The following is a 12419-nucleotide window of genomic DNA, read 5'->3' on the forward strand; positions in this document are numbered from 1 at the left end:
CCCACACATGTATAGCCCCTCCCATTATCAAAATCATTCATCAAAACGGTAGTTTTTTTTTTTTAAACCAAGGATGAACCTACACTGGCATGATAATCACTCAAAGTCTATAGTTCACCTGAGGGTTCACTCGTGTACATTCTACGGGTTTGGACAAATGTATAATGACGTATATCCATCATTATAATATCATAGAGTACTTTCATTGCCCTAAAAATCCTCTGTCCTCTGCCTATTCATCTCTCTTGCCCCACCCCACCCCTGGCTACCACTGACCTTTTTCTTATTTCCACAGTTTTGCCTTTTCCAGAATGTCATACTGTTGGAATCATACAGTATGTAGCCTTTTCAGATTGGCTGATTGGCCTTTTTTTTCACTTAGTAATATGCATTTAAGGTTCCTCCATGTCTATTCATGACTTGATAGCTCTTTTCTTTTTAGTGCTGAATAATATTCCATTGTCTGGATATACCACCATTTATTTATCCATTCACATACTGAAGAACACCTTGGTTGCTTCCGAGTTTTGGCAGTTATGAATAAAGCTGCTATAAACATCCACGTACAGGTTTCTGTGTGGACATAACTTTTCAACTCCTTTGGGTAAATACCAAGGAGCCTGACTGCTGGATTGTATGGTACCAGTGTGTTTAGTTTTGGAGAAACCGTCAAACTGTCTTCTAAAGCGGCTGTATCACTTTGCACTCCCACTAGCAATGTATAAGAGTTCCTGTTGCTTCACAGTACTCACCAGCATTTCGTGCTGTCAGTGCCTTGGATTTTAGCCACTCTAATAGATGTGTAGTGGTATCTCACTGTTGTTTTAATATGCATTTTCCTGATGACATATAATGTGGATCATCTTTTCATACACTTGTCATCTGTGTATCTTCTTCAGTGAGGTGTCTGTTAAGGTCTTTGGCTCACTTTTTAATTGGGTTGTTTTCTTGTTGTTGAGTTTTAACAGTTCTTTGTATATTTTGCGTAACAGTCCCTCATCAGATGTGCCTTTTGCAAGCATTTTCTCCCAGTCTGTGGCTTATCTTCTAATTCTCTTGAAAGACAGTGTCTTTCACAGAGCAGAAGTTTTTAATTTTAATGAAGTCTAACCTATCAATTACTTCTTTCATGGATGCCTTTGATGTTGTATCTAAAAAGGCATCACCGAGGGACTTTCCTGGTGGCCCAGGGGTTAAGAATCTGCCTGCCAATGCAGGGGACATGGGTTCAATCCCTGGTCCGGGAAGATCCCACATGCCATGGAGCAACTAAGCCCGTGTGCCCCAACTACTGAGCCTGTGCTCTAGAGCACACGAGCCACAACTACTGAGCCTGCATGCCACGACTACTGAAGCCCACACGCCTAGAGCCCGTGCTCCACAACAAGAGAAGTCACTGCTATGAGAAGCCCATGCACCACAACGAAGACCCAACACAGCCAAAAATAAATAAATAAAATAAACTTTAAAAATAATAATAATAAAAAAATAAAAAGGCATCACCATACCCAAGGTCTTCTAGGTTTTCTCCGATGTTATCTTCCAGAGTTTTATAGTTTTGGGCTTTACTTTCAGGTCTATGATCCATTTTAAGTTAACTTTTGTGAACTGTGTAAGGTCTATGTCTAGATTCAGTTTTTACATGTGGATGTCCAGTTCTTTCAGCACCATATATTGAAGAGACTATCTTTTCTCCATTTGTTGCCTTTGCTTCCTTGTCAAAGATAACTTGACTGTATTTATGGGGGTCTATTTCTGGGCTCTCTATTCTGTTCTTTTGATCTATTTGTCTATTTCACCAATACAATGCTGTCTGAATTACTGTAGCTTTAGAGTATTGATACGTCTTGAAGTTGGGTAGTATCAGGCTTCCAGCTTTGTTCTTCTCTCTCAATACTGTGTTGGATATCCTGGATCTTCTGTCTCTCCACACAAACTTTAAGAAGCAGTTTGTCGATATCCATAAAATAACTTGCTGGAATTTTGATTGGGATTGCACTGACTCAACAGATCAAGTTGGGAAGAACTGACATCTCCACATTATTGAGTCTTCCTATACCCTGGACATTTTAAATCAAATAAAGAATGGTTTCAGCACTGTCTGAACACCCTTACTGCATTCCTCTCCACAGGCCTCCAGGTGCCCACGAATTTGTTACCTTAAGCCTCTCTCTTCCCTCCTCACCTCCTCTTCCCCCAACTTGCCTTTAATCTAGTGTTCTCTCAATGTTGCTGATAAAGATAGGGGAGCAAACTGACTATTTATTGACTGTGTTTTATAAACCAGGGTCTATACCAAATCCTTTAGCAATAAATTTACATGTCAACCAATCACACTGCCAAATCTATCACAGGATTCATTCACCTGATACATTCTCTTTTTCTTCACTCCTGTAAATTCTTAAACTAACCTAAAAAGGATTTAGTGGCAGAAACTCAAATCTATACCACCCTCCATTTGCCTACCTTTTTTCTTTCTCCCTGCCCATCCCCCCATTTTGGTCATATTCAAAAAAGCATGACTCTCTTAAATGCTCCTTCACAATCCTAAACTAAAATTCAGTATTTATGATGTGAAAGTCTTGAGGATGAGTAAGCTATTTCTCTGTATTCCCCTAAAGGAATTCCTTCAAGCTAGTGAAAGCTAATGGTGTTATGATATAAAATATTCAGCAAAAGTATTTTCAAATTTGTACTGGCAGGTGAGCCTAAAGTTCTTTCAAAGAAAGAAACAGAAAAGAGGAATTCCAAAACATTCAACTGGCTGAACTGAAGAGGTGCCAGAGAAATTGAGGATGATCAGAGAAGAGCTAGGGTGTGGAAGGGCCATCTGCTCATAGGCGATCAGTGTGCCTCAAAATATACACATGCTTTTGTCGTGTAAACAGCCTATTACGTGCTGAGAATTTGGCATGTACAAAGGGATAAAGGATATTGAGGCTGATAATAAATAGAAGATCTGAGTATTTCTCCTTGTGATGAAATGCTAAAACTAATTTCCAGCCCCACTCTCACCCTGAGAAAGTATTAGCTCTGGATAAAAACATTATCAATTGCAATTCTCAATACAGCCAATGCCTCCACTCTCCTCCAAACATCAAGGTCCTAGTGCTTGAATTATCTAGAGACACAGACTTTTCCATGAATCCAGAGCTCTAAGCAGGAAATGCAAATTTAAAAATCAGTAAATGCTTGATTTGGAGGAGGTAGCACCTGAAAGTTCTGACAACTACTACCCCTTTTTAGATCAACAGCTTATCTTAAAAAAAAAACTACTGCTAAACATTTGCTATTGATCAATAGAGGAAAGGAATTTAGAAGGCAAGGGAAACAGGGGAAGAAGAAGAGAGCAACAAAGTTGCCCAGTTCTCTTGTGGCAGGATTCTTCAACAAGTTAAGATCATCTCTCAGGTATTTCTAAAAATTTAGTCCCATCCCTGTGATTATTAATAAAATTAATTACAGAATACAGTTATAAAAATATCCTCTTATTTAAAAAGGAAGATGGGACTTCCCTGGTGGCACAGTGGTTAAGAATCCGCCTGCCAATGCAGGGGACACGGGTTCGAGCCCTGGTCTGGGAAGATCCCACATGCTGCAGAGCAACTAAGCCCGTGCGCCACGACTACTGAACCTGTGCTCTAGAGCCCGCAAGCCACAACTACTGAAGCCTGCATGCCTAGAGCCTGTCCTCCCCAACAAGAGAAGCCACTGCAATGAGAAGCACACGCACCAAAACAAAGAGTAGCCCCTGCTCTCTGCAACTAGAGAAAGCCTGCGTGCAGCAACGAAGACCCAACACAACCAGAAATAAATAAATAAAATTATAAATAAATAAATAAAAAGGAAGATAATGCTTTTCATCCACCACCAGGAAAGCATAAAGTCATTCATTCTTCTAGTGATGCTTTCCTTCCTCCCTTTCAAACTGATGATCTGTTGGCAACCAAAGAAAGATACTTAAAAATAGGCCAATTGCACCATCAAAAAATCTACAAACAACAAATGCTGGAGAGGGCATGGAGAAAAGGGAACCCTCTTGCACTGTTGGTGGGAATGTAAATTGATACAGCCACTATGGAGAACAGTATGGAGGTTCCTTAAAAAACTACAAATAGAACTACCATACGACCCAGCAATCCCACTACTGGGCACATACCCTGAGAAAACCATAATTCAAAAAGTCATGTACCACAGTGTTCACTGCAGCACTATTTACAATAGCCAGGACATGGAATCAACCTGTGTCCATCAACAGATTAATGGATAAAGAAGATGTGGCACATATATACAATGGAATATTTTTCAGCCATAAAAAGAAACGAAACTGAGTTATTTGTAGTGAGGTGGATGGACCTAGAGTCTGTCATACAGAGTGAAGTAAGTCAGGAAGAGAAAAACAAATACCGTATGCTTACACATACATATGGAATCTAAAAAAAAAAAAAGTGGTTCTGATGAACCTAGGGGCAGGACAGGAATAAAGATGTAGACGTAGAGAATGGACTTGAGGACACCGGGAGGAGGGGGAAGGGTAAGCTGGGACGAAGTGAGAGAGTGGCACTGACATATACACACTACCAAATGTAAAACAGCTAGTGGGAAGCAGCCGCATAGCACAGGGAGATCGGCTCGGTGCTTTGTAACCACCTAGAGGGGTGGGATGGGGCAGGGGAGGGAGATGCAAGAGGGAGGGGATATGGGGATATATGTATGCATGTAGCTGATTCACTTTGTTATACAGCAGAAACTAACACAACACTGTAAAGCAATTATACTCCAATAAAGATGTTAAAAAAAAAATAGCCCAATTGGATAGGGATGGGATATAATTGTGACAAAGGGCCAGAAGGAAACTAACTGAATCCATGAACTCTGTTTTCCTCAGGATATATCTCAATAGACAGTGTTACAAGAAATGTTCATAGTAACAAAGATATACTATGAACAAAGATGTTCATAGTAACAAAGATATCACTAAAGATAAAGAAAAGTGGTTCAGGATACTGGGAGCCAAAAACCTGAAGTTCACAATGAGTACTCCCAAGTCAAATTATTTCTGTATCTGAAACCAGCATTCAAAATTTCTAGTACGTGTTAATTTACATATGAAAAATGGTGGAAAATATTTACTAAGAGAGCACTTGCTAGTAAACCTGGGTTTATGCCTAGCTGCTATGTGGAGAACTTGGTCAATTCATCAAACTTCTTTAGAACTTGATAATATCTATAACATGTTAAGCCATCCCTCAGAGATTGCTACATTAGGGAACAGAATATGTCAGAGGAAGTTTAAAGTCTTTGGAAGATGGCAAAAAATTAAAGATGGTGGTTAATGAACTCCTAGGCAATTCATAGCTTTCCATAAGGTAGTAGTACACAAGCTGGTAGTACACAATACATCACAGTCTCAAACTCTCAAAGACACAAAAGAGCCACAGACTCACCTTACAAACTGATCTCGTCCACCCACTGCAAACTGGTGGGTATTGGCAGGATTCACATAGATTGTATACAGCCCCACCTTCTTCTCCTTTTCTTTTGTCACCACCAGTTTCCTTCAAGAGTAGAAAAGTATAAAAGTTATATTCTCCAAAAGATCCAGATAGTCATGGCAAGTGAGAATAAAGACAGTAACGCACACACAGCTAATAAGAAACCAAACAGATTCTCACTTGGAAAGAAAGAAAGAAGTGGTTTTGTTTGTTCGTACATTGGAACAAGAAAAAAAACAAAACCCACCACCATATATATTTACTAAATGCTACTTTGGAGATGGAAAAAACATGTAGTAATTTTCTGGTGTTCCTCAAGAAGTATAAATTAAAGGTGTATGTAAGTATTGCTCCTCATTAGCCTTAGCTTGAGTCTAATATGATGACAACCAATCATTAAAGAGACAATACTACCCACATCTTCCTATCCTTTACTTGTAAGTACATCTTCCCAATCATCTGGGAGCAGGGAGTGAGGGAAGGATGAATTACAGAAACAGTGGATAGAAAAGACCTTAAGGGGGACTTCCCTGGTAGTCCAGTGGGTAAGACTCTGTGCTCCCAATTCAGGGGACCTGGGTTCGATCCCTGGTCAGGGAACTAGATCCCGCAGGCATGCCACAACTAAGGAGTCAGCATGCCACAACTAAGGAGTCAGCATGCCACAACTAAGGAGTCAGCATGCCACAACTAAAAAGTCCAAACGCTGCAACAAAGATCCCACGTGCTGCAACTAAGACCCCACGCGCTGCAACTAAGACCCCACGCAGCCAAAATAAATAAAAATTAAACATTAAAAAAAAAAAAAGGAAAAGACCTTAAGGTCAGAATCTATCTCCCAGATTCCAGAGAAGTGTCATTTAAAACCCAGCTTTAAAAATGCACGATGAAAAACAACAAGCAACGGTTAATACAAAGGAAAACAGTATTAGTCTTCCCTTATTTGAAGCATATTAGGAGCAGAGGTTCTTGTCAAGACAGCTGTTTTTAATGCTGAAAAATTATTTCTAAAGTATTCTTCTGGTTGTACCACAAAAAAGGGTGATTCTTAGGAGGGCATGGGACCCCGAGGAAACCTTTAAAATTTCAGAGTTTTAGCCAGAAGATTTTGGCCAAAGAGCCATAATTTTGTCCCACCTTAAGGGTGGCCCTATTAATACTCCTCCCAGATTGAAGCGTTCATCCTGTCAAATATGACATCATAAAGATTAGTAAATTTATAGAAAAAGGAAGACAGGAAAGGAAGGGACTGGGCTTTAGCTTGCTTGCTTTTTTTTTTTTTTTTTTTTTAACTGCTGAATAATATTCCATTATCTGGATATACCACAGTATATCCATTCACCTACTGAAGTACATCTTGGTTGCTTCCAAGTTTTGGCGATTATGAATAACAGCTTTCATTTTTAATTCTAAGCTTTTGCTCATTTCTGGTGCTTACAGAAAATAAAAAGAACTATAACTATGACAATAAGTTTCTTTGTAAATGATGTTAGCATCCTCTCTGAATGGTCAAAGTCACTCCATCCTAGACTGCTCTAGGCAAAGGAGAAATTTAATTTTAAAATCTCTGCAGCCTTCCGTTAAAAGAATAGTGTACAAAAAAAAAAAAAAAAAGAATAGTGTACAAAGGTCATTAAAAATAAATGTCATTAGGGAAAACACAAATACACACATACCCAAAACACAAGGCAGAAAACAAGTCAAAAAAAAGTTTCAGGAACAAAACTAGCAATGGAGAAGAGGCAGCTCTAATTTGGGCTTTAGATATAGAAGAGGAATAGGAGCAGCTGCTGCTCTTTTTCAGAGAAACATCTCATTTCCTCAGCAATTTGGATTTTTAGGAGAGGGTCAGACAAACATAACAGTTACCATGCAGAAGCAAAATGAAGAAAGTGAGGGGATAGATTATGAAGTACTGGCTCCACTGTCATCTAATCCTGACAAAAAACTCAATTTTCTATGCCTCCATTTATTCACCTAAAACAAACAATTCTCTCTCCTAATGCATAAATGCACAGAGCACCTTGAGCCCTGTGGGGAAAATGCAGAGGTGCTATAAAAATGATTGATAGGGCTTCCCTGGTGGCACAGTGGTTGAGAGTCCGTCTGCTGATGCAGGGGACACGGGTACGTGCCCCGGTCCGGGAGGATCCCACATGCCGCGGAGCGGCTGGGCCCGTGAGCCATGGCCCCTGAGCCTGCGCGTCCGGAACCTGTGCCCCGCAACGGGAGAGGCCACAACAGTGAGAGGCCTGCGTACCACAAAAAAAAAAAAAAAGATTGATAATGGCAGCAGGAAAAAAAAAAGTTTTGACACCAGAGCAAGGCAGCACACAAACCCATATGAAACAAATTTACCAAATTCTGCCTTAAAATTTGCAGTCTTTAGCGGGCTGGTATGTTCCAGGAAAAAGGGAACAACAATTACAGATCAAACCAACGGATTCCTCTGAAGAATATCTCAAACTAGCTTCCGCTGGCTAAATGAATATCCCACCCACAGCTCCAAATCCAACTCCTCCTATGATGTTAGCCAATATCACCAGATTCCAGAATCTCAGCTATTATGTACATACAAAAGAAAAATTCCCCTATGCCAACTTCACACAAAAAAGTGTCTCTGATATAAGCAGATGTTCAGGCACCAGCTTAACACATACGGATACACATTCTAGCCATGACCTTCACATTCAGTCCTCATTCTAGCCTTCCACTAATTCAAGCCCTAAAGCAAAAACTTTCTTAAGGCCAGGATCTGGACCTCCTCCTACTCTAAGTTTCTCCTATGTTCCCCCTTTTAGTTTCTATCCCACCTATTACTGCTTGCACCTAGATCCACTGATCAACTCTCAGCCAGATTTTCTGCTTACACCTTTTCATTACACATTCAATAATCTGCCAGTCATGTACTCTGCCCATTACTTGAACCAGATTCCCAATTTCTTGTGGCCTAACAGTAGTTTTCCTCTGAACCTGATCCATAGGATCTCATTCAGCTTCACAACACTGTACCAGAGCAGACCAAACAAACTCATATCATTTTTTCCATCTTTGCCCTTCCACTCCACTCTGGAAAACTTGCTGATGTTCCATTATCAGCACAGAATCATGGAACTGGAGAACTGAAAATAACAAACATCATTCAGTTTAAGAGATTAAATGATTTTCTCAAAGCTATATAACTGCAGGCTAGTACTAGAAGGCAGATCCCTTGTCACCCAGGCCTGTTTGCTTTCCAGGAGAAATCCATTCATTATCTCTCAATCTTCATCCTCTTAAGTTTTATATAAATAACCAGTATATCCTTTCCACAAGCCAAAAACATTTCCATCCTTTAACCACTATTTTAAATTCTTCACTTTCTAGACAACTTTTTGTATACTTATCTCTCTAAAAATAAAAGTCTAATAATAATCAGCCTTAAGATTATATTCCCTATATTAACTTATATTTTACTTGTATGCTATGTAAATTAGGGACACCCCTTACTCAATATTGGTATTGACATGTAAGATCTAAGATAATTTTTAAGGGGGGAGAGTTCTGAAAAGTTGAAATCTTGAGTTCTTCCTCACTTTGTGATCCTAGAATAAACTTCCAGAATGGCATATTAAAAAAAAAAAAAGATAGTTTTTAAGACTAACAATACAATAAATAATGTAAATAATCTATCAACTAGGCAGTCGTTAAACAAACTGTGGTACACCAATGCTATGACACAGATGTCATGGTTAAAATTGAGGTAGGCCATAGGGACTTCCCTGGCGGTCCATGGTTAATTAAGACTTTGCCTTCCAACGCAGGGGGCATGGGTTCAATCCCTGGTCAGGGAGCTAAGATCCCACATGCCTCTTGGCCAAAAAACCAAAACATAAAACAGAAGCAACACTGCAACAAATTCAATAAAGACTTTAAAAATGGTCCACATAAAAATAAATAAAATGTTTACAAAGAAAAAATTAGGTAGGCCTTTTTGGTCTGATGTAGAAAGCTCTCCAAAATACATCATAATGTGAAAAAAGTAAATTGCAGGAACATATGTGTATGTAAGTTTATATACACGTACAATTATCCCATGTTGGAGGGAAGAGTGTACATGTATATAGTAAGATACATAAATGTATACAAAAAGGATTGAAAAGGTATTCAAAATTTTTAACAATGGTTATCAATAGCTAGAAAAGTGGTAGGCAGGGGAGGTATACATGAGGGAGCATTTACATTTTGTCCATATACTTCATTATTTGAGTTTTTAAAACAAGATATATTTGTTTATTATAAGAGCAATAAAAATGAAAAAAGAAAACTGAAATAATTAGTAGCTACAATTCAATAAGTTCCAACCATGGTGCCAGACACTATGCTGAGGTATCAAACACATTTATCAATAATCCTCACAGAAACGAGAAAAAGAGAGAATAAGACTGACTGATTATACCCATAGTGAGGCTGAAGAAACTGAAGTTCAGAAAGATTATATAGGTCATTACTAGTAGTGCCCAAGTTGAGATTTGATCTAGGTCTGCCTGGATCCAAATAAGATGCTATGCTCTTTCTATGATATCACATAGCTAAAAGGGGATATAATTTACCTATGAATCTCTGATTCAAGTAAAAATGAGCTGTGATATGATAGAGTTCTACTACAACTACCAATATTTTTGTTCAAGAATTATCATTTAATTTTTACATTTCTACACAAAATTGAAGTGAAAACTACATAGGAGCATATCTCTAAGTTGCTAGGAACATGCTTCTTGTGGGGAAGCTGAGTGGCACCCAAGTGAATGGAGAGTGGAAGATCATCCAGTTATTAAAGCCCACATATAATAAGATAACTGAACCCTGCTTTAGAAATGAAGACAGGCGAATAGTATGTTACTGCTGAGAAAGAGACAACAACAAAGAAATAAGGAATTGCCCTAAACTCATCTGTTTCTTATCATAAATACAAAGGAACCATTCTGATGGACCAGAGAGTTGAGCATTACCTAGGACACATGCAATATTTTCAAAGCCAAGAAATCCAGTTCTGTAAAAATACTATTGCTATACTTACGAAGCTGGCCGGTCTTGTCTGAGGTCAATGGTGAAGACAACTGCATCTTCACCTGCAGATAGGAACGTACAGGGAGAGTCTGGTTCCAGGGCCAACTGAAGGAGAAAAAAGGGAAAGCATGAGGTTTCTAAAGATTAAAATTGGAGGTTGGGGCTTCCCTGGTGGCGCAGTGGTTGGGAGTCCGCCTGCCGATGCAGGGGACGCGGGTTCGTGCCCCGGTCTGGGAGGATTCCACGTGCCGCGGAGCGGCTGGGCCCGTGGGCCATGGCTGCTGAGCCTGCGCGTCCGGAGCCTGTGCTCCGCGGCGGAAGAGGCCACAGCAGTGAGAGGCCCGTGTACCGCAAAAAAAAAAAAAAAAAAAAAAAAAAAATTAGAGGTTGTCTAACTCATTCCTTTATCTTTACAAAGGGCTGCATTTAAAATGTCTCAGCAAGAGAAACATCTGCCTTTTTTGTTGTAAAATCCCAGGAAAGAAGATAATTTAATAAGCCCATTCTCTCTTGCTCTGTGTGAATTATTCACAGCTTGTTTATTCTATACAAGTCAAAAGGACAGGTGATTTGCTATTTTAATTAAGTCTCCAAGGGATCTGAACAGTGATACCAAAGGAAAACACCGCCATTAGGGCTCATCCTCAAAATCAATTCCACACTCTCAGGTGGGGAGAGAAATGGCACCCAAGTTTCATTCCCTACAGCTTAGTTCTAAAAGTTAGTTATCTAGTGGGTTGGGGGTAGTCTTAAGAATCAAAGAAATAGGTAATTTTCATATTTCTTGAGCCATGGGGGAGGAAAGCATACTCCAGGTCCACCTACATATTTGCTTAGGGTTTGTAAAAAAAAAAAAAAGAGGACCATCCTCCTTCCACGGCATGGAAGAAAACAGTGCCTACTCTGAGACTAGGCAGCTCTTGGCTCCTCACGGGCTGCCATCATGATTATTTGGCCTATATTCCCAGCTCTAAATAGGGCTTCCAGAAATAGTACTGTTTATGCACTGAGAGTTGTGAGCAGAAAAGCTGGAGCTCTCACATATGAGAAGCCAACAGCTAGCACCTTAGAGCTGTTAAAATGTTCTAAATACAATAGGAGTAAATTTTAAAGGTTTGGAAGGCACAGGAGACCTCAAGGATCTCCAAACCAACCATGGCTCAGCTTAGGAGTTAAGTATTATCAGGTGAATGTTCCATGTGCAAGATCTAGAGACCTCTCAAATACTTGCCTTCTGAGAAGTTTAGTGTGGCTGCTTTTTCTCCCATCTTACCTACAAATCCTAGGACTGAAAGAAGTGATGGAGGTGACCACAACAAAGGGGACACAGTGGACAGAGATACTGGAGGGCTTTGGCTGAGATCCACAGAGGAGTTGAACTGCACAACCTTTGGGGCAAGGGCTTACTTACCTTGTGGGATGCTCCCTTGTGCTGGGCCACACGCTTTGTATTCTTGCAGCACTGTGTAGCAGACAACTCTGCTACCCGAACCTGCCCATCACGGGCACACATGGCCAGGGTGGAATCACCACTGTTAGGAAGGAACTTGGCCTGGGATGTTAAGAATAAAAAAAAGGGACAAGAGAAATTGAAGAGGTGAATTTGAGAGGGAAAAACATGATGACAACCCCAAATCATCCACTTTTGCTACACAACAGCTGGAAACTTAGACCTCCTGCTCTTATACAGTTGGCTCAAGTCCAATTTCTTCCAAGGGTTAAAGGAGAGGAAAAGAAAAAATTTCTGATATGAGAGGATTTCTGTTGCTTCTAGAAGGCTGAACTGGTATGAGTGCTCAGGTGAACTAGGACTATACCCAGTAAGAAAGAAAGGTAAGGGAAAAAGGAGAAAATCTTCCTTGACTCAGGAAGTAA

At 39.9% G+C, this 12419-nt stretch overlaps 1 protein-coding gene across 7 annotated transcripts in view; it reads right to left on the reverse strand.

Annotated features, from left to right (window-relative positions):
• DCAF8 (DDB1 and CUL4 associated factor 8) overlaps positions 1 to 12419 on the reverse strand; it is a 43676-nt gene that overhangs the window by 11951 nt on the left and 19306 nt on the right. For all 7 annotated transcript variants that reach the window (XM_067728333.1, XM_067728338.1, XM_067728337.1 and 4 more), the window contains 3 exons: positions 11956 to 12096; positions 10555 to 10649; positions 5448 to 5558 (listed from right to left, as the gene is read on the reverse strand). In XM_067728333.1, the coding sequence (XP_067584434.1) occupies positions 5448 to 5558; positions 10555 to 10649; positions 11956 to 12096 (347 nt within the window). The remainder of the gene's footprint in view (positions 1 to 5447; positions 5559 to 10554; positions 10650 to 11955; positions 12097 to 12419) is intronic.

This window comes from Pseudorca crassidens, chromosome 2 (assembly GCF_039906515.1).
Source record: "Pseudorca crassidens isolate mPseCra1 chromosome 2, mPseCra1.hap1, whole genome shotgun sequence".
In the NCBI taxonomy this organism is placed as follows: domain Eukaryota; kingdom Metazoa; phylum Chordata; class Mammalia; order Artiodactyla; family Delphinidae; genus Pseudorca; species Pseudorca crassidens.